This window comes from Pseudorasbora parva, chromosome 14 (genome assembly GCF_024679245.1).
Source record: "Pseudorasbora parva isolate DD20220531a chromosome 14, ASM2467924v1, whole genome shotgun sequence".
In the NCBI taxonomy this organism is placed as follows: Eukaryota; Metazoa; Chordata; class Actinopteri; order Cypriniformes; family Gobionidae; genus Pseudorasbora; species Pseudorasbora parva.
This window is the reverse complement of record NC_090185.1, coordinates 27936784-27962835: the sequence shown is the minus strand read 5'-3', so window position 1 is coordinate 27962835 and position 26052 is coordinate 27936784. Positions and strand designations below refer to the sequence as shown.

The 26052-nt window shown below is 39.2% G+C and overlaps 2 protein-coding genes across 2 annotated transcripts; both read right to left on the bottom strand.

Moving 5' to 3' along the window:
- Nucleotides 1-1063: 1063 nt before the first annotated feature.
- Nucleotides 1064-4689, bottom strand: LOC137039772 (beta-1,3-galactosyltransferase 2-like). Its single transcript, XM_067415047.1, has 2 exons — nucleotides 4664-4689; nucleotides 1064-2198 (listed from the first exon to the last, which is right to left on the bottom strand). The coding sequence occupies exons 1-2, from the start codon at nucleotides 4687-4689 to the stop codon at nucleotides 1064-1066; spliced, it is 1161 nt and encodes a 386-aa protein (XP_067271148.1).
- Nucleotides 4690-23857: 19168 nt separating this feature from the next.
- LOC137039771 (beta-1,3-galactosyltransferase 2-like) lies at nucleotides 23858-24918 on the bottom strand. The gene has a single exon (XM_067415046.1). The coding sequence runs from the start codon at nucleotides 24812-24814 to the stop codon at nucleotides 23858-23860; it is 957 nt and encodes a 318-aa protein (XP_067271147.1). The 5' UTR covers nucleotides 24815-24918.
- Nucleotides 24919-26052: the final 1134 nt, after the last annotated feature.

Sequence of the window (26052 nt, the reverse complement as noted above, 5' to 3'; positions counted from 1 at the left end):
TTTTGGTCCAAAAATAACAAAAAATACGACTTTATTCAGCATTGTCTTCTCTTCCACGTTTGTTTTCAAACCTCATATAAAGAATCAAACGGTCGTGACTCAGCAGATTGATTCGTGATTCATATTGCTAATGTCACGTGATTTCAGCAGTTTGCCAGTTTGACACGCAATCTGAATCATGATTCATAACCATTTGATTCTTTATTTGAGGAACAGGGAAATAAAGAATCCCTAACCTCAGCAAAAACTGGGGAACTCATGGGCCAGATGGGTTAGGTTTGCCAGGGCCAAATTTTAGCCCCAGTCCAGCCATGGCTAAGTGTAGTGTTACCTTTATAACATTAAGTTTATCACCAGTTTACACAGTTTTGTAATAGCACAATAACCATAATGCGTTGTTCATTATAAACATGGGATTATGAATTTATAGTGAGAACGCCATGCATAGAAAGCATGCTAATTTAAGTTAAGCTAATTTAACTTACCCTGTAAACTTTAGCCGCATTCATCTTGAAGCGTGCACGCATTTCAAACTACACTCACTTCTTCTGGAGGTGCAGCAGGAACACGAATAGTTGGTACCAACCCATTTTAGGAGCAGCTTCTTAGTAAAACCTGGTTTATACTGACCCTCATTTATATACAGTCTGGTGAGAAATGCTTCGCCGTTCGCGCAAACATGAAAGCATTGACGTTGATCGGGGGTGAATATTCCTTTCGAAAACAAAACTCAGCCACTCCGTCTTCAGCGGTTCACATTTAGGAACATCAGAATGACTGCTGTGTGCGTTATTACACCCAAGAACAGAACCCTGCAATCGCTTAGACGGGGCCCTATCTCGTGTTACATTTACTAAAGTAGTTTCGCTATCTACAGTACTATAACCAGCACAGGGATAAGGGGTTACATATTTAAAAAATAAATAAATACTTTTTATAAGCTCAGTTTTAGTTTAAGTCTGGCAAGGAAGTTTAATGACATGGTGGTTTCATAGAGCATCGAACCTTGATCTAGGAAAACTACGTTTCTCATTTTTGTGAGAATGTTTGTGCTCCTATACTTTTATGTGGACCTCTTTACATCCTTCCAGATGTCTATTAGCTGCTGTGGGGATCCCAAGATGGTCGTAATGACCCTGAGAAAATCCTCTCGTTTATATTGTCCCATATAGATTCTAAACTGTGAAGGGTCTGGGGGGGATGAGGGCGCAATGTCCAAATGTTTCAGACAAACGCCCACATAGGCGTCTTCAATGTTGAAGGGCTTTATGACCTTGGAAGCCTCAACTATTTTTTCTGGCAGGTCATTGGAGAAAACATACCCCATTCCCAGCAGGTAAGTGGGGTAGTTCGGTTCGGGATACAGCTCCTCTGACACGTACCATTTTGAGTGTTTGTTTCGGATTACAGACCGGTTCCGCATCACCACTCCAGTGATGTAGTTCTGTCTGGGTGTGTTGGGTGCCAATAGGAGAGTCATCAGGTTTTCTATGTTTATGTACATGTCAGAATCGACCTTCATACTGAAATTCGCTTGAGGGCAGCGAGTGGCCAACCAGTCCATGATTGCCAACGTCTTTATGGTCAGGTTAAAGTATGAGTCCACAAAGTTGCTCTGCAGTAAGTCTCTGTGTTGTCGGCTCTCTTCCTCCAGCTGCTGTTGAGCTTTTTCAGAGTCAGATCCTCCGGTCAAACCCACCACGAACAGAGTCAAAACTGCTTTTCCCTGGACTGTGCTCTCATTCCCCCATGTGCTCCGGATGGCGTTACGAGCTTCCACCTGATTGGGCGCCACAGGGACCATCAACACCAGGAACGGATCCCACTGACTACATTTATCCGGTTCGTCCAGAATGACGAGATAGTTGCTTGGATGAGCTACATGATAATGTACTGAAATGTCTGTGGTTTGTGTAGAAATTTGTGTAGCTCTTTGTTGGGCTTCTTGATTAGCTTTGGGCGCAGGTGCTAAAAATATTGTTTGATTATCACGGTCAAAAGGGAACTTAATAGTCATGTAATAGGAGTGTATCTGATTGACCACATTTTTATAAAAGGTGTCAGGAATCACAGTGGTCTTGACAGAGAATTCAGAGAAGTGAATAATGGCAGACGATAAGAATGTCAATATAAGCAGCAGAATGAATCCTGTTTTAATGTGGCACCTTTGTTGAGCTCTATCCTGAGCCAAACTGCATCTAAGAGAGACAGAATAAAAACAGTAAAGATATTCAATTAAATACATTCCAAGAACAGAGTCATCTCTGCTTTTCCCTGGACTGTGCTCTCATTCCCCCATGTGCTCCGGATGGCATTATGAGATTCTACCTGATTGGGCGCCACAGGGACCATCAACACCAGGAACGGATTCTGCTTGCATTTATCAGGTTTATCCCAAATGAAATGATAATGGCTTGGATGAACAACATGATAATACATGTTGTACCTCTTCGTTGGATTTGTTGATTAAGCAAAGGTGCTAATATATCTTTTTAATTATGATCTGCCCAAATGTCCTCAAATAACTTATAATGAGTCTGATTCATGACTTTTATAAACCATATTTGAGGGTGCATAATTGTGTGGAAAGAGAAATCACAGGCATAAAACAGCAAAAATGCCCTTTTAATTTGAGTTATACATGGACACAGTGTAAGTCAACAGTGTAAGAGTAACATTATGTCAACAGTGTAAGAATCTGACACAGGCAAGAAGAAATTTGAATAAAGTCGTTATTTTGTTTGTTTTTGGCACACAAAAAGTATTCTCATCGCTTCATAAAATTAAGGTTGAACCACTGGAGTCAAATGGAGTATTTTAACAATGTTTTTACTACCTTTTTGGAACTGTTTATTAAATTGCTGTCTATGGAGGGGTCAGAGAGCTCTCGGATTTCACCAAAAATATCTTCATTTGTGTTCTGAAGATAAACAAAGATCATACGGTTTTGGAATGACATGAGGGGGACAGAATTTTCATTTTTGGGTGAACTAACCCTTTAAGTTTCCCAAACTTTAAGTACAAAGAACCAGACTTGGATATCACCTTAAGATAGCCAAGCTATAGATCACAAGCTGGAGGATGGAGGGACGAGAAAACTGCAGAAGCATAACGTGCAAAACACCATGTGAGGAACTCACATATGAGAATTATTTTTTGACATTTGTAGGCAAGAAATTCCCATATGCTGTTTTTTGCTGTGATTCCATCTTATGTATTTTATAAGTCCATGATATTATGAAATAGACCTGATCCTATTCATGAATAGTATGAATGTGTGTTTTATTACATGCATGCACAGTTGAGAAACAAGTTCTTCATCAAATGCTGTACATATTTTGACTGTACCGAATACACAGTATGCTGAATAGTATTGCACAGTAGTGCAATATATACAGTATATAATGTATCTCAGTGTTGGGTAAGTAACTAATAAATAATAATTAGTAATAAATAATAATAGGGTAATAAATTATATAGCTACTAATAGTTACTAATTGCAACTTCAGCATTGTAATTAGATTACTGTACTAATTACTAAGTATTGCATTACTAATTACTTTTTAAATCCCGTATCAACCTCAACCAGTTAAACACTACAAGGACATACATGAAACTGCACTTTTAATTCTTTCAATTTAGACGTAAAATTTTCATGTAAAATCCGGGGGGTCACGCTCGGAGTGGGGTGGAAATCGCGTTCGCGGGGGACCTGCGGTGTGATCGAAAAGGGCACTTTCACGTTCAAAGGGCCAGGGGCTCAGGAACTCAGGAACTCAACCCCATAGAAACTCTTTGGAGGGAGTTGAAAATCCGTGTTGCCCAGGGACAGTCCAAAAACATCACTGCTCTAGAAGAGATCTGCATGGAGGAATGGGCCAAACTACCAGCAGTGTGTAAAAACCTTGTGGCGACTTACTGAATATGTTTGACCTCTGTCATTGCCAACAAAGGGTATATAACAAAGTCTTGAGATTAACTTTTGTTATTGACCAAATACTTATTTTCCACCATAATTTGCAAATAAATTCTTTAAAAATCAGACAATGTGATTTTCTGGATTTTTTTTCTCATTCTGTCTCTCATAGTTGAAGTGTACCTATGATGAAAATTACAGGCTTCTCTCATCTTTTTAAGTGCGAGAACTGGCACAATTGTTGGTTGACTAAATACTTTTTTTATACAGCCCCACTCTATGCACATGCATCCATACAAATACACACACACACACACACACACACACACACACACACACACACACACACACACACACACACACACACACACACACACACACACACACACACACACACACACACACACACACACACACACACACACACACACACACACACACACACACACATCTGAGCTCCTTCTTCTTTAGCTGCAGTCAAATTAATTTATCTGATTTTGACCAGCTGAGAGACCCACTGTCCTCTAGTGTAGAGTTTAGCTCCAACTGAAGCACATCAAGCTCTTCAGGATCACAGGTGTGCCGAAGAAGGTTGGAAATAAACTTTGCAGGATAGTGGGTCCCCATGAGCAGGGTTAATTATTTTTTTCTCTAGTTTATAATAAGGTGTTGTGTGTAAACCACACAAATAACAAAATAACATAATCAACAATTTTGAAATATCTCATAAAAATTGGGTGAGCTTACCTGTGGCGAATGTTTTTAATAGCCATTCTGGTGAGACCCTGCTACCTAAAGTATTCCTTCAAGTACTCCTTCCTTTCCTAAATAGTCATACTCATGACTGTTAACTGGGGCGGGGAGCTTTTTGTTTACTTTGCACATATGATGTACCGATGAACAAACCCACAGCTGAAATTTGCCTATCTTCACTGATAACCCTCATTTTGTATGCAGTCATGAGAGATTTTATTTTTCAAAAATTCATTATTACAAAAATATTGAAAAATACTGATTTATCTAATACATTTGAAAGAAAATGCAAAAAGTAAATTTAATTTTCAACAAAAATAAAAAATCCCCCTCAATGACACCATATATTTTCACACTTTTAGACAGTTTGTTCTGAGTTAATCAGAGAGAGAGAGAGAGAGAGAGAGAGAGAGAGAGAGAGAGAGAGAGAGAGAGAGAGAGAGAGAGAGAGAGAGAGAGAGAGAGAGAGAGAGAGAGATTTTTTAAATGCTTTTCATTACTATAATGTTACTCAAATATTAACAGATCCATGGTAGACTTTGAAAAACCCAAATCATTTAAACCTTGTGATATAACCTTTTTTTCTTGCTCGTGTAAATGGACAGTTTTGCCTGACATGACAAGTAAACCTTTTACTTCTGACAAAGAGAGAGATAGTTAAAAGCTACAGAAGCTATGGGAACATCCTCTCTAAGGTATTGTTCTCATTAAAGGGTTAGGTTTGTTGCCATAAGTAACGTAATAGTTACACGCTTGCCAGTTGCCATGTTATTGTCAGAATTAATTTGATTCTTACAGGATGTGTATATAGCTTAAAAGCTACATTTATGCACTGATGGAATAACATTTCGTTATTCCATTATATATCTGCTTTAACAGTGACGCCTCCACATTTCCAGGAACTGGTGTATCTCTAATTGGTTTGTTTACACTGAGGATTGGAACTGTTATGTCTAATGTTGGCATAGAGGTATTAGGAAGACATCGCATTTGGCTTTTGGTCTGCTCATGGGGACACTTAAATTTCAACTATATTACTGATCTGCCTGCATTTTGACTACAGTACCTTAGAAAATTAGAATAGTTAAGACCAATTCAAAGAAAGGATTTTTAGAAATCTTGACCAACTGAAAACATTTTACATTTACATTTAATAATTTTGCAGACACTTTAATCAATGCGACTGCAAAATTATTAAATGTGTCTTAAGATGTTTTTTGAAAATGGCTATAGACTCGGCTGCACCAATTGAGATCAGCAGTTCATTCCACCAGGTGTGAACGGTCCAGGAAAATGTCCGTGTGAGAGATTTTATAACCCTTTGGGATGGAACCACGAGGCGTCGCTCACTCGCAGAACGCAAGCTTCTGGAGGGTGTGTAAGTCTGAGCAAGCGAGTTTAGGTATATTGGTGCAGAGCCAGTGGTTGCTTTGTAGGCGATAACTAGTGCCTTGAATTTGATGCGAGCAGCCATTGGCAACCAGTGCAGTCTGATGAAGAGAGGCGTAACATGCGCTCTCTTCGGCTCATTAAAGACCACTCTCGAAGCTGCATTCAGCTGCAAGGGTTTGATAGTGCATGCTGGAAGGCCAGCTGGAAGAGCATTACAATAGTCCAGTCTGGAGAGTACAAGAGCTTGGACCAGGAGTTGTGCAGCCTGTTCTGATAGGAAGGGTCTGATCTTTCTAATGTTGTATAAAGCAAATCTGCAGGACCAGGTTGTTGCAGTAATGTGGTCAGTGAAGTTTAACTGGTCATCAATCACAACTCCAAGGTTCCTGGCTGTCCTGGATGGAGTTATGGTTGATGAATCGAGCTGAATGGAGAAATTTTGATGAAGCCCTCGTGTGAATGTTGCCTTATTTTCCTGCTAACACTGTGAAGCTGCTTTGAAACAATTGCCATTGTAAAAAGTGCTATATAAATAAAGCTGACTTAAAGACGTACACAATAAATATAAAGACTTATTATATTAAACTCTGGGGAGTACTGTGGAAGAATGACCCAAGGACAACCAAGGTAGCATTAACTATAAGTAGTTTTCTTTATTTACAAAGAAAGATAATTTACACCAAAGAATACCTACAATCAAAACCCATATTTACAACTATAGACAACCAAGCAAAATGAAACAAGAAACAAACAACATATAAGTTAACTAGGCCACAGAGAAAAGGAAAACGAGCAGTGCTAAATAAATGAAAAAAAAAAAAAAAAAAAGTTTGCTAACCAATCCCCACTCTCTAAACTACCTGAAAACAAAAACAGAAAAGAAAGAAATATTTGGCATTTAATGGGCCATAACTGAAGCTTCACTAACTAAAACAAAAACTTATAAGGAGTTGCACCCATTCCTTACCTAATGAGTCCAACAGAGACAGGTCTACGTGTATGTAAGATACTTCCGTTTTCTCTACTCTCCGGGCCAGCAAAAATATCGATCAGGTAAGACTTTCTCTAAAACAACACAACAAGCAAGTGAACCACCACTACTAAATAGTAACATCGGGAAAAAAGCCCACACACAATCTAAGCTCCCCCTTTTCCGTTCCACCAGGTGTCACAGTTAATGATTGGTTGATTTCAATGTCCATCATAAAGAACGATCCTGAGAAACAACCTGTATTGTAGGGCTTCCGAGTTACGTCAGTGACTGACAAGTGGGGGTTTCGCTTAGAAGCCTATCACCTTCGAGTTCTAGAAAACGAGCCAATGGCAAGGAATTGCCGTGGGTCTGCGGATGTTTCCTCTTCGGAGCCAAGAATATCTCACTCCTGCAAGCCTGAATTCGGAGTTCTCTCTTCAGTTCTTCGAGACGTACTTTCATGTCTCCATTCTTCTCCGACACAGACCGTTTCTACGGTTTGCCTTCAAGGGACAGACATACCAGTACACGGTTCTCCCATTCGGGTTAGCCCTGTCCCCTCGCGTCTTCGCGAAAGTTGCTACTCAGGCAACACAGGGTTTACGTCCTGAACTATCTTGACGACTGGCTGATACTAGCTCACTCTCAAGACGATGTTTGTGAACACAGGGACCTGGTGGTCCAGAACCTCGCCGATCAACGGACAGGTAGTCTATGCCACCACTGTATGTCCTCAGCAGTAACATAATGCGAGATTGCCAGTGTCCTTCCTTATATATCCACAAGGTGGGGTGGAGCTACGCTACGCAAATTCGCACACCCATGGGAATTCCTTGCCATTGGCTTGTTAAGTAGAACTCGAAGGTGCTAGGCTTCTAAGCGAAACCCCCATTCGTCAGTCACGAACGTAACGTCTCCGTTCCCTACTCATGGGAACGTGGGTTACATATGTAACCGGGATGTTTTTGTTTATTGTTCACGTAGTAGGCTGTCTTATTGCAAAGGAATGAGCAGGAAAATATATATTTATGTTGAATTTTATGATTTCATGTTGTGAACAAATTTCAGTGATGAAATTTTTTTCATTCACTGAAAACCCTAATAAGTTGATTAAACTCAATTGATTTGAGTGAACTCGTTCCCTCAATTCAATTGAGTAATGGAGTCTCCCAAAACTAGTATACTTAAGTTCACTTAACTTGGTGCTCACGTTCACTGTACTTAAATTGTTAAGTTCACCAAACTGGGTGCACCAGAAGTTCAGTACACCATGCTGGGTACAACCAATCTAAACTTCAGCATGCATTGCAGCATGAATAAATTATACATCTGAATTGTGGCACATTTTCTTTGATTCTTACTATTTCCTTTTACTTTTGCTCTTTTGTTCTGATGTTTTTGTAGCTTGTTTTATGTTCAGAGTTGATCTGTTTATCGGATAAAAAATAAAATAAAATTAATTGTCACCATTGTTTCAGAGATTCATACTCGGATTCTTGATGTCTGTGCCTGTCTTATTTAATGCCGTAGATTTAAACATTTTGTGCATAAAAAATAAAATAATAAATTGTTCAATTACCACGAGTAAAGAATCTCATGGAAATTTGTATTAATATTTCATTAGACTCTGCATGAGATCAGGGATTCTGGCAATACATGATAATGTTATCATCGTCAATGATTTAACAACATCACTTGATGATATTTTCTCTTGACCTTGTGTTCCTTCCCAAATGTGTCTCACAAACACAAAACAGCCAGAGAAACATTATATTATAATATTATATAGTCAAGGGTCAAGAGCCCAACTAAAGCAAACACTTATCTCCATCATGGTGACTTCCAACGAAACTATTATTTTCATTAAAACAGAAATAAAGTCAGTCTGGTTAGTTATAAGTTAGTTCACATATTATTATTATGTTTAGTAACTTACGAATTTTTACTTACCGATTTTAAGATTGCACACAATTAAAAAGTCTCCATCTTAATTTGACTAATCAACAGAAAAGGACCGCCTTTTGTAAATGTCCTCCAATCAGTGAATTAGTTCTCTTGTTGCCAGACAGAACTCCTTGAATGGCCAATCACATCAAAGCAAGACCAGAGTGAGCTATTTCAATTAATTATGATTTTGAGTTCATTTAACTTGAAATCTTAAGTTTATGTATTTTGTAGGTTAATAAGTTATACTAACTTATATTTAAGTTTTTGGACTAAACTAGTAATATTTAGTCAAGATTACTTGATTTGTTTAAGTAAAGACAACATTAGGCTTTACAGTGTTGCTGTTGTGTTGCTGTTGCAGCATCGCTGATCAATGATTTTAGTTTTATTTAATATTAATTTATAGAGGAGAGCGGAGCACGAGCGAACACTTTTTGACTTTCTCGGTTTGTTTAAATTCACTTGGGGTTCAGAGTATTTATTTTTCCTATATTAGGCAGGTGGTCATAATGTTTTGTTTCATTGGTGTAAAATATGCTATTTGCTATTTTTTACTTTTCAAATTATCCATATTATTAATATTATTATGATCAATCATAGTAATTTCATTTCCAGGGATGACATAATGGTTTTTCTGCACGATAAAATGTGCTTAAAATCACAATGAAATCAAAATGGAAAATTGTAAATTGTTTCAGTTAGACTGAATTAAATTATTTATCCATTCACATCATTTTTTAAAATGCATTTTTAACAAAATAACTTCCCCTTCCTCTTGCAGTGACCTCTTTTCTCTGAAGACGCTTACAGCAGGGTCGACCAATAGCAGACCACAACCATCCAAGAACAAAATCATAATAAAAAAATATGTTTTTTTCTTTCTTTGAAGATGTTTTACTTGGAAAGACATGTCAACATTTGTTTAGTTATGACTTTAACATTTAAAGTCTGCATTTCCAGCAGCACCAGGATGTTAGCTAACTGTAAACAGCAGCAAAAGTTTTTACAACTCCTTCCCACATAGCAAATGTTTTCTGGCCCAGCTCCGGGCCACATAATCACTTTTCCCTCACTGAAATTTTAACATATCTATCTCAACATATAGAATGTAATTGGACCCACTTTATATTAGGTGGCCTTAACAACTATGTTCTAACATCTAAATTAATTATTTGTACACAATGCACTTATTATGTACATACATATTTTTACATTTAAAAAAATACATGCATGTAATTACATCTGTAATTAATTTATGTGGTTACATTTATAATTACACTGTGACACTTCCCTTACACCTGACCCTACCCTTAAACTTACCCACCACACAGGTCCCTAACTTTACCCATATCCCATCTCAATATCAGCAAAAGTGTTTTGCAATACAATATGAACCAATTAAGTACATTATACTCATTTTTTCAAGTACATAGTAGTTAAGGCCACCTAATATAAAGTTGGACCATGTTATTTTACGCTCAACAAACAGAGCAAATTAAAACAATTACTTTTAATTGCACATCAGAATGTTTGATTGTGTGTGAGAGAAATTGATTATCTTTAGGACAGTCCTCAGGAAGTGAAGCACAGCTCTGCAGCCCCTCTTTTCTCCTCAAGCGCTCTCTCCTTCCATCTCTATCAGGAGCAGACTGAAGCCATCTTTGTATATTTGCTTCTATATTCTGATCAGTGGGATGTTGTCTCAGGTGATTTTTTTCTCTCTCACAGCAGCTATAAGACAAAATACTAAATTAATAAGCAGTTCACATTGTAAAATAACAATGGTTTCTTTTTTCAGGTGGTGGAGCAACTTTTTCGGGAGGAAACTGCTGATACTGACCCAGAGGATGGTGTGGTGGTGCCAGAGATAAAAAAATCATACTGAAGATATCCTCACCATAAGAAGATAAGAAAATCATACTGTCAGTTCAGCAAACGAACGGACCAGTATGATTTTCTTATCTTCTTATGGTGAGGATATCTTCAGTATGATTTTCTTATCTTCTTATGGTGAGGTGAAGGGATTAATCAATCCATGCAGAACAGCAAGTTTTTGGTCAGAGAAGGTGCAGTGGATCTCTATCCATCCATCCATCCATCCATCCATCCATCCATCCATCCATCCATCCATCCATCCATCCATCCATCCAATCTCATGGGCTAGGTATTTCCCCTTTTGGGTGATTTATATATATTTATATGCGTTACGATTATTTATAGATAGAGAATATTTTTTATTATGATTATTAATATGTGTATTGTCATTATTACACACACACGTTTTTATTTCTTTTATACCTAGATTTTGTAAAGCACATTGGTCAACGTGTGTTGTTTAAATGGTGCTATTTAAATAAAGCTGACATTGACATATAAATTCATATTTCCATTTTGATCTGATTTGCTACAAAATTAATGCCTTTTTTAAAAACTGAAATCTGTATTTTTCATTTTTTTTCTTTTCACATTTGTCTGATCATATCCTTTGAACTGAACCTCTTTATGTCCTTTCAGACTTGCAGTATCTGCTGTGGGGATCCCACGACTATTGAAAAGAACCCCTTGCAAATGAATGGTCTGGGGGGGATGAGGGCGCCGCAACTTCAAATGTTTCAGACAAGCGCCGCCCACATATGCGTCTTTAATGTTGAAGGCCTTCACAATTTCCACTATTTTTTAAAGAAATTGGAGAAGTGGAGAAAACATATCCCGTTCTCAGCAGGTAAGTGGGGTAGTTCGGTTCAGGGTACAGCTCCTCTGATACCTACAATTTAATAATTTGAATACATTTTACACTTCATTATTATTATTATTATTATTGCATCCTGTTAATGTACAACAATACCGAGGTGCAAATATCTGTCAAAATAAAGTATAAATAGCATCTATTTACTGTTTACTATTCCACTTAGTGCTGCCAAGTGATAATGTCAGTGTAAGCAGGAGAATGAGCTGAATTGTGTCTGAGAAAGAAAGAAACCCCAAAAAAGACTAAATATGCATGGAAACTGCATCTGATGAATGTGTGATGGTTTGATGGCATTGATACTAAACTGAATCCTAGAGGCATTTTTTAAGCTAAAAAAAAAAATGGGTCTCACCGTGGGTATTTCATGGCCTACCATATACTGTACCTGACAACCTTTCATGGAATAACTGACTGTTTAAAACAATATGTTAATCTAACATCAGGCAGTTCAGTGTAATTCAAAGACATAACCAAAAAACCAAACACAATGAACAAAACATCTTACTGATCTTCATCTGCAGGCAATTCCACAGAATTTGTTTCCTCAGAAATGTATCACATTCACACACAGAAGTAAAGTGGATTGCCAATGTCATTTTATGTTGACTTAGTTCCATGAAGAGATAGTTCCTTATTTCTTAAAGCCAGGGGTTTCAGAGGGAAACAGATATGACAGTGTAAACAGCCCAATAAGCATTTTATTTAAAGGCCTGAAGAAGAAGCCGCATTTACGGCAGTTGCCATACCCTGGCATTCAGACAAAACAGGGAAAATAAACATCTCATTATGTTGCTCGTTGGTTCTGTTGCTTGATTTGGCCTTCGGCATAATTTTCAGCTTTGAAAAGCAAATTTAAACAGTCTAACGGCATGTCACGTTATGATTGACATCTGTAATATGGTGGGGCCAGGACCTTGACATTGTGGGTTTACTTCATGCTCACTACTGCTCAGACTGGAGAACCAAGATGTCAGCGCCATATTTGAACAATCGCGGCTTTACTTACGACAATGGAAGAGAGTGAAGGTGCGTCGTCCATCTTTTTTTATGGTCTAAGTTCGTAAGTTAGCCTGACGTCGTCATACTCAGATTCTAGTCTGATACTGCTCCATTGGGCTGTGATTATGGGGCGTTTCAACCGAACCAGGAAAGAAAATGCATCTGCACTCAATTGGATAGACCTACAATCAGAGCAACAGATGTTTGTTGAGCAACACATAGTTGTCAACAGAACTCATGCACATACACACTGGAAGAAGTAGAAGATGAGTGTAGACAAACTTTGTTGGTGTTGTAAAATCCATCCTGGCCATCATCGTCTAAATCCCGCCCTGACAATTTGATTGGTCAGAACATCTCTGGTTCAAGTTGCTCCACAACGGCAGACCGAACTTCCCGAATGTTGTGGGCGGGGCTAAGTTCGGCTGGCATCCAGGGTAGTCATAAGTAGTAATGCTGCATTCCAGGCAAGTTTTTGAGCCGGTAAGTTACAACTTCAAACCACGACTCACGACTTTGTAGCGTTCCAGGCCAAATCACGCCAAGGATTCGCGAGGAATTGCGGTAGCTAGATGTAAACAAAGCATGGCGGACTGTACGGGGCTTATGCTTAGTGTTTTAGTAGGCCTATATATAATTGTATAACTGAAAGAATAACCAAAGCATGAAAATCCAAAATCATTGTCACTGTGGCACCATGTAAAATTAGACATGAAAACGGTAGACCCCAATTTAAAGGTTCTAAAAGTGTGATGCAATCTATCCGGATTCTTTGTGTTTCATGGACTCTAGTTTATTATTTTGATAAGAGCTGAGCAGTAATAATCATAGACAGTAAAAGAAATGGACCGAGCGATCCCATTACGTCAACGGCGAAATAATGAAGTCAACCTAGGAGCACTCACTTCCTGATGGCTGAGAGAACTGCGCAGGCTCAGACTGAGCTTGAGGATGTAGCTGTGACGTGAGCCTCCTGTCTGACAGCTGTAGGTCTTCTAGTAGATGTGGAAAGTGAAAGCTGAATCACGTTGTTTAAATATTTTCTCCCGTTGCTTTTGGCTCACTATGGGCTTCTCCCCATTCTTCTCCCTTGACTTTATCAGACTTTATGTCTCCACGTCCCCCCGACTGTCTCATAGACAGTAAAAGATTGCCTGCGAGCGTCTCCTCAGGTCATTTTCTCAACTGTGCGACAGGGTCGCATTGGTTATGATGCAATCATTATCCTATTTTTACAAAAACAGCTTCTACGGGGCGATAGTGTAAGATACAAGGTAACGGAGCCTTTTATGCATTGTCGTGTTTCTTTAGAAATAAACAATGGACAAATGGAGTCTTTAAACGTCTCAGATGTAAAGTTATTCACTGTCAAAGTGACTCAAAAATTAATGGGAGTCAATGGGATGCAAGCAGGTGATGGCTTGGTTAGCAATGGCAGCCCCTAGGGGTGGAACGCTTTCCGAGCGCTAGATTACCCCCTTGGTAATAATGCATTCATTTGGGTGTATACAGTGTCATAATAGAGCCAGACCGCTAGGGGGAGCTCTCGCTTTGTTGGGAGAGAAAATCATTGTCATTGTGGCACCATGTAAAATTAGACATGAAAACGGTAGACCCCAATTTAAAGGTTCTAAAAGTGTGATGCAATCTATCCGGATTCTTTGTGTTTCATGGACTCTAGTTTATTATTTTGATAAGAGCTGAGCAGTAATAATCATAGACAGTAAAAGAAATGGACCGAGCGATCCCATTACGTCAACGGCGAAATAATGAAGTCAACCTAGGGGCACTCACTTCCTGATGGCTGAGAGAACTGCGCAGGCTCAGACTGAGCTTGAGGACGTAGCTGTGACGTGAGCCTCCTGTCTGACAGCTGTAGGTCTTCTAGTAGATGTGGAAAGTGAAAGCTGAATCACGTTGTTTAAATATTTTCTCCCGTTGCTTTTGGCTCACTATGGGCTTCTCCCCATTCTTCTCCCTTGACTTTATCAGACTTTATGTCTCCACGTCCCCCCGACTGTCTCATAGACAGTAAAAGATTGCCTGCGAGCGTCTCCTCAGGTCATTTTCTCAACTGTGCGACAGGGTCGCATTGGTTATGATGCAATCATTATCCTATTTTTACAAAAACAGCTTCTACGGGCGATAGTGTAAGATACAAGGTAACGGAGCCTTTTATGCATTGTCGTGTTTCTTTAGAAATAAACAATGGACAAATGGAGTCTTTAAACGTCTCAGATGTAAAGTTATTCACTGTCAAAGTGACTCAAAAATGAATGGGAGTCAATGGGATGCAAGCAGGTGATGGCTTGGTTAGCAATGGCAGCCCCTAGGGGTGGAACGCTTTCCGAGCGCTAGATTACCCCCTTGGTAATAATGCATTCATTTGGGTGTATACAGTGTCATAATAGAGCCAGACCGCTAGGGGGAGCTCTCGCTAAGGTCTGCGCGAACCTGTGTAACGCAAGAGTGCGTGCAGAAATGAATAGAGAAATAAGTGAACTGAGATGCTTCATTCATAATTGACACTGTATATTTCATTCTTTGTTTCAGGTAAGATAAATCCTCTTTAATGCAAGTTAAAGATTTCATGAACACTTTTCAGTGACGTTTTGATGTGTTTAGTAGTTCTTGAGTAGTGTTTTGCCTACCCGTGAATGTAACGCATTGAGTGTAATGGAGAATGACTTGAGAGTTAATGCGGAGAACGGAGATCGCTATACTTTGTACTGTTTATACTGTGAATTGAGAGGAGAATATGTTGTCAAGAGAGTTAATTTGTTGCCTGTATAATGGTTACACGAATCAGTGACTAGTTCAGTGGAGCACATGTTCACTAATGTCCGTCATTTTGTGTAAATTGCGTCATAATGTCTTAATAGAGTTAATGTAAGCACAAATTAGTTTCTTTTTCTGTGTATAGGATAGAAAGAGTCACGAAAAACTTGACGTGAGAACATATCATTATTTAGACATATTCAAAGCATGTAATCTATGCTTTAACTGAAAATGTACATACTGAAAATGTTTAAAGGGGGGGGTGAAACACTCAGTTTCAGTCAGTGTCATGTCAATCTTGAGTACCTATAGAGTAGCATTGCATCCTGCATATCTCCGAAAAGTCTTTATTTTTTAAATAATTATATAAGAAAGATGCGCTGTTCCGAGTCTTTCCGAAAAAAGCTGAGCGGGTGGGGGCGTGTCATGTGAGCGGAGCTAAATAATGACGTGTGCGCGCTGCTGCTATTGTGTTGAGTGCGTCGAGTGCGTCGTAAAGCTGTGTCATCCCTAACAGCGGGAAAAACTTTATTCAAAATAAAAATATGGCTTTTAATCAGATACAGCCATACATCTATGATCCGGAATCAGAGCCAGAGGCTGCAGTTGAACAGGAGCAGCAGCAAAAACGACTAGAGCAGGACGTCTCTATGTGGTACAAGTTATACACTAACTATATAATATGCTTAGCGGCTTGTGTTATTTACATATTTATACTTGAATTATATCGTCGTATTTTTGTCTTTGAAGGTGTACATGTGAGAAGTGCAGTTGTGCACGTGTGTGTGTGTGTTTACGCGTGGTTTGTGTAGACAATTGTAACGTTATTAAGCGGACTGGTTTTGCACGGCAGGCTAAGTTAGTGTTTACATAGAAAGACACGGAATAGTAGCGCATTTGAATGAAGAAGCGTGCTTATTTAGTTCAACATATTTCCCCACTCTTTGTGTATTGTTGTTTGGAGTGCTTTTACAATACACAAACATAAAGTTACACATTTAGTGGCCAGCTAAACAAATGTACACGCACTACACATCGCATGCTCCATTGATCAATTTCTATATATAGTAATATATATATAGTAACTATACGTGATCATGTTTGGGCTACTTGATGAGCATAGGCAAAAACACAGACATTTGAAGCAGTCTAACTCACCGCCCGCGGTTCTAACGTTGGGACCTTTATCGTTGGGACTGCTCCATCCTTCAGCATTAGGCGATTGGAAAATCCGGCGTCAAACTGGGCCTTGTTTATGAAACAGTCGGCACCGAAATGCAGCGAAAACAGATATAAACATTCGCGCAACTCAGTTGCTGATCCGGAAAAGCAAATTACATCCACTGTTGCCTTAACGCGGGGTTTTTTGGGGAATCTGTGCAGGACTGTCTTGGTCTGGCAACCAAAAACGCACTTTTTTGATGTCATTGTTAATTGTGCACATTACCTGTGCAGCAGCCTACGAGCCAGCGCTTTGATGGGCGTAGCCTGTTACTTTCGCTCTCTCCCTCTCTCTCTCTCTCTCTCACGCTCTTCCGGTAGAATTGTCCGTAAGGCCCATACAAGGAAATTCCGCCCCCATTAACGTCAAAGGGGACGCATGATCGCAAAAAACTTGCCGAAACTTATTACTAATCGGAAGTAGTATTTTTGACAAAGAAATACTCCCATCAAACGTCCACCTTAACTTTTGAAACTTTGTCTATGTTTAGTATGGGATTCCAAGTCTTTAACAGTGTAAAAAGATCAGTATGCATGAAACAGCATTCCCCCCCCCCCTTTAACATACAAAAGGGTTGTTTAAGAGTACAAGTTACATTTTGTTTCTTTTGTGTTTGAGCAAGGGAATGTTTATTGTGACACTGAGAATAAGACATGTTTAAAGAAAGAAAAGTGCGTGCAGAAATTAATAGATAAATAAGTGAACTGAGATGCTCCATTCATAATTGACACTGTATTTCATTCTTTGTTTCAGAAAACAATTCTTCTAATAAATGTGTTGCACGGGAAAGACGGCTGTTTCTTTTCAGACCTGTAACATCACCCAATGAGACAACTGTGGCAAGAAAATCAGATCAGCGGAAAATGAGGTGGAAGAAGAACACACTGAGGTAAAAAAAAAAAAAAATGTCCTCAAACAAGGTTCAACTGTTCAAAGAAACCAGATACATTTCTAGCCTGCTATTTACAATATGTTATCATTATCAGTGGCACATCAACAGAAAAAACAGATGACCTCATAGAAGATATAACAGAGAAAGAAACAGCTGATGAAGAGAAGTAGAGATGCAGAAGAGACACGTAGAGGGTGAGCTAGACCAACAGAAGGCTTAGTGAATAATTTGTTACATTTATATAGTGCTTTTTTGGGTACTCAAAGCACTTTAAATAGACGGGGGAATCATCGAGTGATGAAGCCAATCGATATATGGGGATTATTAGGAGGCCATGATGGACAGGGGCCAATGGGCAAATTTGGCCAGGATGGCAGGGTGACACTTACTCTTTTTCCAAAGAACATCCTGAATTTTTAACAACCACAGAGAGTCAGGACCTCGGTTTAACGTCTTATCCGAAGGATGGTGCTTATTGACAGTATAGTGTCCCCATCATTATACTGGGGTGTTAGGACACACACAGACCACAGAGTGTCCACCCCCTGCTGGCCTCACTAACACCTCTACCAGCAGCTCCCGGGTTTTCCCAGGAGGTCTCTCATCCAGGTACTGACCAGATGACTTTTGTGATATATCCATCGTTTACCATCTCATGTAGTTTCTCTATTATTTTCTTTTTCAGTGCAGCTGGTTGACGGCGGACAGGATGGACTACATGTTTGCATCAGTTTTAATTGTTTATTTGCCAGGTAAAGTTCCAGTAGTGCGAGTCAGCTCTAGATAATCATCCAGCCCAGCTGGCACATTTTGTTTTGTTGTCATGTGACTGGAATGTATCTTGTTACTTTCTTTCTTAGTAGGCTGCAATGCATCAATCTAAGCCAAGGGCCACCACTGAGCACATTTTCTGGAGAAATCCACAATCTCAGAATCTGTTTATACCTCAGCATCCTTTTATTTAGTCAGAATGTCAACTGCAGCTATAGGCTTCAACTTGTGGTTAGAGTAGGACTTTAACAATCGATTACAGTATTTAAGCTCACCATCATGCAGGATTGCCTGATAACTACTTAAAATCAACGCGTTTTGCACCAGTATCAATTATGAATGGCACCTTCTGAGACAGAATTTCAATGTCTGCTGTCCATTTATCATCACTGCGGTCATCTGGTTGTGACATTTATGCTCAGCATCTCCTTTTCTTCTGATTCTGATTGCAGCTGCACACTGACTGTGTTTAATGATCTTTTGCAGTATACTGCCACCCAGTGGTTAGGTTTATGACAGTATGAGCATACAGATCCTTTTGTTGGACAGCTTCCTTGATTCCACTTATGTTGTGGTTCCTTGCACTAACTTGGACCGCTTTTTTGGTCGGTTTACATGCATTTCTTTCTGCACAAATTTTGTCTGATTTTTCTGATAGGTTTTCTTGTTTGCAGTTATTTTGCTTTCACCTTTACTGCTTGAACTTGAGGTTCTTCTCTGACTCGTCAAATCCTCCCCTTTGTCTAACAGTCTCTCTTTCGGTGTGCTTTTCTCTGACACCCGCTATTATCGCATCGATCAACATATCATCTGGATCGCCTTACTCGCAATCCATTAGTAGGAGTCTTAAATTCTTGACAAAATTATCAAAACGTTCTGTGACTCCTTGTTTTCTTTGTTTAAAGCGGTGTCTGGCTATTCTCATATTTTTCCTCGGCCTTATTGTTGGTGAACTTGTCCAGGACTTTAGACTGGTCATCTTTATTACCTTTTGCCACATTTTCTCACTTTATGCCCTGCCCAACGATCCATGTGCCCAGCCAGCCTGCACACTGATTTGCTATTTGCTCTGATAGTGGGCCATCAAAACCAAATATGAAGTGGTTCCAAAATCATTCAAACTCTTGGTACAGATCTGGAGCATCCCAGTCGATCTTAGGGAGATCAAACCGTTATGTTGTCATACTTTGCTCATTTTCTGTTCCTAACAGACTTCTGACACCATGCTAAGTAATGTGACTGACACAGAGCTTCAGTAACAATCCATACTCAGTTTTACTAGGAACTGCAGTGCATATACAAAGTAGGAGGAGTCATAGCATTGATTACGGAGGCAGGAGCCTTTACACCTGAAACCCATTCAAAACCTATATCAGGCTCTTTTGCCACTCTGTCCAGCTGAGGGGGCATGTTCCACCGGGAAAGTGTCATGCATACCCTCTATTGATAATAGAACAATAATTAAAAACATATTGCCACATTTAGGCTAAAACTTAAACGGTTTTTATAGTTTTTTTCCATACAAGGTGTATCTTATACACTTATAATAATTATATTATAATAATTATAATTATACAGCAAATAATTATATAATTATAATGAATTAACTGTTTAAGCACATTTTAATGTACACTGGAAATATGCATTAAGGGGATCCATATATGGTCATCTTTATTTCCTACAAATACTTTATTCTTTTTCCCTTTTGGATTTTAATATTCTTCCTCATCTTCCTCTTCATCGGTTAATGCTGTGCTGGTATTTTGCGAGCCTCTCTCTTTTTGCTGACGGCTGGCCTGAGACGTCAAATGTTAATGTAATTACCTTAATTAAGAAATGTAACAGGTGGGATCAGAGAACATTTAATTGTGTGAAAAGAGCATTAGGCTATGTGGGAAAAGCTGTTGTACATTGAAATAGACACTGAATGATATTTATTTAATATGTCAAAGGTTTGTAAAGTCATGAAACCTACACCCTTGAACCTTCTATGCTTAAAGGGTTAGTTCACCCAACAATGAAATTGATGTCATTAATGTATGTAGGACAAAAGAGGACAAAGATCTTTGTTTTCCAGACTTTTATCTGTCTGGACAAGTGATGAGTGTCTGTAATAGAATTAAATATCTGGGACATTACATTACTGATCATATGTCTGATGATGAGGATATATACAGGCAGCGTCGCATATTATATGCCCAAGCTAACTTGCTGGTAAGAAAATTCCACATGTGCACGGATGATGTCAAAATTAGCCTGTTTAAAGCATATTGCACTCCTATGTACACTGCATCTTTATGGACTAAGTTTAAAAAGGCAAGTATGCAGAAGCTTAAGGTTGCTTACAATGATTGTATGAGGCTATTGCTCAATAAACCCAGGTGCTCTAGTACAAGTGACCTGTTTTGTAATGCAGGGGTCAGTACCTTCCAGGCGTTGTTGAGGAGGCTCATCTACAAATTCATTTGTCGTCTGAATGACTCCCAGAACAGCATTGTTATGCTATTAGTCAATCCAGGGTTAAGTGCCATACGATACCAATCATTGCTGTGGAATTATTGGTATAAGTGTCTTTTATAGTAATTTTGTTTTGTATTTATTTTTTGTATTTATTTATTTATTTATTATTATTTATTTTTTATTATTGTTTTGAACGACTTTTTTTTTTTTTTTTTTTAATGTGTGTTGCTTGTTATGTCTGTCTCTAAATGGACCATGAGTCTGGAATAAAGTTGATGATGATGAATGACTCACACTAATGTCGTTCCACACCCGTAAGACCTCCGTTCATCTTCAGAACACAGTTTAAGATATTTTATATTTAGTCCGAGAGGGTATCCAAGTGTATAAACACTTTACTGTCCATGTCCAGAAAGGGAATAAAAACATCATCAAAGTGATGTGACATATTTGACATCAGTTGGTTGATTAGAATCTCTTGAAGCACCGAAAATACATTTTGGTCAAAAAATAACAAAAACAACAACTTTATTCAGCATTGTTTTCTCTTCCGCGTTTGTTTTCAAACCTCAAATAAAGATTCAAATGGTAATGCATCAGCGGATTGATTCATGACCATTTGAATCTTTATTTGAGGTTTGAAAACAAACGTGGAAGAGTAGACAATTGAACTGTGTTCAGAAGATGAACGGAGGTCTTACGGGTGTGGAACAACATTAGGGTGAGTCATTAATAACATAAATTTCATTTTTGGGTGAACTAATCCTTTAAAGCTTTACCTGAATGAATTAGGTATTAATTGTTTAATTTTTAGCTTTAAACCATGTTTAAAGTTTATTGTGCTCTCATCTCAGGAATTTCGGTATCAAAATAATTTCCGAACTTACCAGTGGTAAACACAACATCAGAGGGCATTCATGTGCAAAGTATCTACAATAATTCCGATAGCATGCAAAGGCTACCTCCCTTTGAATAGAACTTAAGTTAAAGGCTGTTAATTAAACTCTGCTTTAGCTGATTATATTGTCTTCTCCTGAGAATCTCCTGTGAGTTTGTTCTTTGTTGATTAAAAGTAATTATAAGTATTCTTCATCACATGACATGACATCAACATGTTTTCCACTAAACACTAGATAGGTTAACCTTGCTTTCTTGAATAGCCCCCAGGTTGCAACAAATTAATTAGACTTGAATTGTAATGATTTATGACTGCTGGAAAGAAAACACTTTTTAATTAATGAAGGTAAACAAATTTCCATGGCTTCCAGATTTCAAATTACAAATGCTGTACAATAAAGATTCAAATCTAATCTTAAAGGGTTAGTTCACCCAAAAAGGAAAAACTCTGTCATTAATTACTTACTCTCATGTCGTTTGACATCTGTAAGACCTCTGTTCATCTTCGGAACACAAATTAAAATATTTTTGTTGAAATCCAATGGCTCAGAAAGGCCTTCATTGACAGCAATGTCATTTCCTCTCTCAAGACCCATAAAAGGCACTAAAGACGTCTTTAAAAAGTCCATCTCACTACAGTGGTTCTACAATCATTTTATGAAGCGACAAGAATAGTTTTTGTATTAAGAACAGCAGTTTGGCGGTTTGACACGTGATCCAAATCATGAATCGATACGCTGATTCAAAATGGTTTGAGGCTTTACAAAGCAGTGTTTTGAAAATCGGCCCAGATAGGAAATTACATTGTGGCCAATGAAGACCTTTCTGAGCCATCGGATTTCAACAAAAATATCTTCATTTGTGTTCCGAAGCTGAATAAGAGCCTTACAGGTGTCGAACGACATGAGGGTAAGTAATTACTGACATCATTTTCATTTTTGGATGAACTTACCCTTTAAATGTGGTTTTACACACTGTACTGATCAGCAATTCGTTTTTTTTTTACCGCTCAGTAAAGCACATTCCACAAACATTGCAGTTCTACTGTACATCACACAATATAACATTGTGACTACATGAAAAGATTTTTACTGTTATGAAAATACAGATTTGTGCGCATTAGTGGAACTGAAGGTTTTAAAACAAGAAACACACGATCGCTGTTAAGCGGTAAATCCAGCCAATCCTGGAACAGTCATCATCATTGCTTGTTCAGCCGCTCTGGAGAAGATGTGCCTGCTGAGCCAGCGGTCTGCTCTCTAATTACTTTGGCTGAACTTTGATGCCATACGTCACAGTGACATGGCATTAGCGTATGTAAATTCCACATGTAACCCCCATGCTCCGCTTCAAGTCAGCTGCCAATCGGTCTGCGCAGCTCCGCATGAAGTCAAAAGCCTAATCTCTGGAACAGTGGCGGTATCAAGGGTGTGCCCATACTCCTGCAGTTTACTGCAGAACAACTCATTATGTTGGTGTGAAATAACCCGTTACGGAAATGCAGAAATTAAAGTGAAAGCACCAATCCTCTCCGAAAATCCTGAGAAAGTCTGGTGCCTCAATGACTACTCAATCGTGACATCACACCCTATTTGTATAGCATCAGATAACAAACTAAAACTAAACATGAACTTACATCAGCAAGATAAAACCTATCCAAAAATCTTTAAAAAATAATAATAATTTGAAGTGTAGTTCGCTTGTTTAGTTTAGGGGTGGGCAATTCCAGTCCTGGAAGGCCACTGTCCAGTTTAGCTCCAACCCTAATCACACACACCTGAACCAGCTAATAGATGTCTTCAGGATTAGAAGGCTACAGGCAGGTGAGTTTGATCAGGGTTGGAGCTAAACTCCACAGGACAGTGGCCTCCAGGACTGGAATTGCCCACACCTGGTTTAGTTTTTCTCACGTCCCATGAACTTACATGGAGAGGACAGGGTTTATAAGCTGTACTGGCTCCAGCCACCAGGGGGCGATCAAAATGCTTGGGTTTTACTTTCCAGGACTTCTGCAGCACACTTGGTTGGGTGTATGTATAGTCCAGACACACCACATTACATTTGATTTATAAATTACATTTTTTTCAGGGGGTATCAAGACAGAAATGTCAGGGTGATATTTTTGTCACATTTCTCCAGAACTCTATTATCTGTTTTGGCGACCTTGCAATTGTTGTAATGACCTTGGAAAGGTCGTGACTTTTAGAATCCTTCATATAGAGCCGAAACTGAGAAGGATCTGGTGCACGTGAGGGTTTAATGCCCAAATGTTTCAGACAAGTCCCCACATATGCATCCTCCATGTTGAAGGGCTTCACATACTTGGAAGCCTCAACAATTTTTTTGGGAAGATCATTGGAAAAAACATATCCTACTCCTATCACATACGTGGGGTATTTCGGTCCGGGATACAGCTTCTCTGAGACGTAATATTTCGATTTTTTGTTTCTGATGACAAGCTGGTTCCACATCAAAAAACCAGTGATGTAGTTCTGTCTGGGTGTGTTGGGTGCCAATAGGAGAGTCATCAGGTTTTCTATGTTTATGTACATGTCAGAATCGACCTTCATACTGAAATTTGCTTGAGGGCAGCGAGTGGCCAACCAGTCCATGATCGCCAATGTCTTTATGGTCAGGTTGAAGTACGAGTCCACAAAGTTGCTCTGCAGTAAGTCTCTGTGTTGTCGGCTCTCTTCCTCCAGCTGCTGTTGAGCTTTTTCAGAGTCAGATCCTCCGGTCAAACCCACCACGAACAGAGTCAAAACTGCTTTTCCCTGGACTGTGCTCTCATTCCCCCATGTGCTCCGGATGGCGTTACGAGCTTCCACCTGATTGGGCGCCACAGGGACCATCAACACCAGGAACGGATCCCACTGACTACATTTATCCGGTTCGTCCAGAATGAAGTGATAGTTGCTTGGATGAGCTACATGATAATGCAATGAAATGTCTGTGGTTTGTGGAGAAATTTGTGTAGCTCTTTGTTGGGCTTCTTGATTAGCTTTGGGCGCAGGCACTAAAAATATTGTTTGATTATCATGATCAAAAGGGAACTTAATATTCATGTAATAGGAGTGTATCTGATTGACCACATTTTTATAAAAAGTGTCAGGAATCACAGTGGTCTTGACAGAGAAATCAGAGAAGTGAATAATGGCAGACGATAAGAATGTCAATGTAAGCAGCAGAATGAATCCTTTTTTAATGTGGCACCTTTGTTGAGCTCTATTCTGAGCCAAACTGCATCTAAAAGAGACAGAATAAAAACAGTTAAGGTATTTAATGAAATACATTCCAAAAACATTCATCTTTTCCCTGGACTGTGCTCTCATTCCTCCATGTGCTCCGGATGGCGTTATGAGCTTCAACCTGATTTAGCGCCACAGGGACCATCAACACCAGGAGCTGATTCCTCTTACATTTATCAGGTTCATCCAAAATATAAGGATAGTTGCTTAGATAAGCTACATGATGATGCACTGAAATGGGTTTGGTGTTAATGGATGCAGTGTGTTTTTTATGTGTGGTAGGAGTTTGCATGATTTCCCAGAAAAAATATTTGTCAGACAAGCCCTCAGTAACCAGAGTCTGGTTTACAACATTAAACCTGGTGTGATCGTGCATAACTGATTTGAGGGAGAAATTGACATAAGTGATGGTAGAAAATGATAATGTCAATGTGAGCATCAGAATGAGTCTTGTTTTAAGGGGGGGGGGTGCTGTTTCATGCATACTGAGCTTTTTACACTGTTAAAGACTTGGATTCCCATCCTAAACATAGACCAAGTTTCAAAAACTAATGTTGGACGTTTGATAGAGTATTTCTGTGTCAAAAATACTCCTTCCGGTTTCTCACAAGTTTCGGAGAGTTTTTTCCGAGTATGGCTCGACTTGACGTTAATAAGAGCGGAAGGTCCTTGTATGGGCCGTACGGGCTCTCCTCCCGGTAGGGTGCGCGCGTGCGCGTGCGTGACTAGAGCGAGAGAGGAAATGCACACCCGTAAACACTCGTTCAGGTGCAGATCCAGTCGTCCGTGAACACTTATGTCGCGCGCCACGCTCCACTTTATTCCTATGGTTGATGTCGAGCGACTTCAACGCTTCAGCACAGCATTCCGTGAAGGCAGCTCTGCATTTGAACCGATTTGAACGCAGAAATGACGGGAAGCTTCACAACATCGCTTCAGTGGCGTCTCAAAGTGGATTTCCACGCCACTGCTGTCACAGGACTTCACCAAATCATACCAAATAAGTGTGTTTTTGATGGAGCGGTCCCAGCGATAAAGGTTCGGTCCTGCTTTGG

What these genes read in the sequence shown, in the direction of transcription:
- LOC137039772 (XM_067415047.1), bottom strand. Translation starts at nt 4,689, where the DNA reads ATGGCTATTAAAAACATTCGCCACAG. An exon ending in ATTAAAAACATTCGCCACAG is followed by an intron (nt 2,199 to 4,663) that starts GTAAGCTCACCC and finishes TGTCTCTCTTAG; the next exon opens with ATGCAGTTTGGCTCAGGATA.
- LOC137039771 (XM_067415046.1), bottom strand. Translation starts at nt 24,814, where the DNA reads ATGAATATTAAGTTCCCTTTTGATCATGATAATCAAACAATATTTTTA.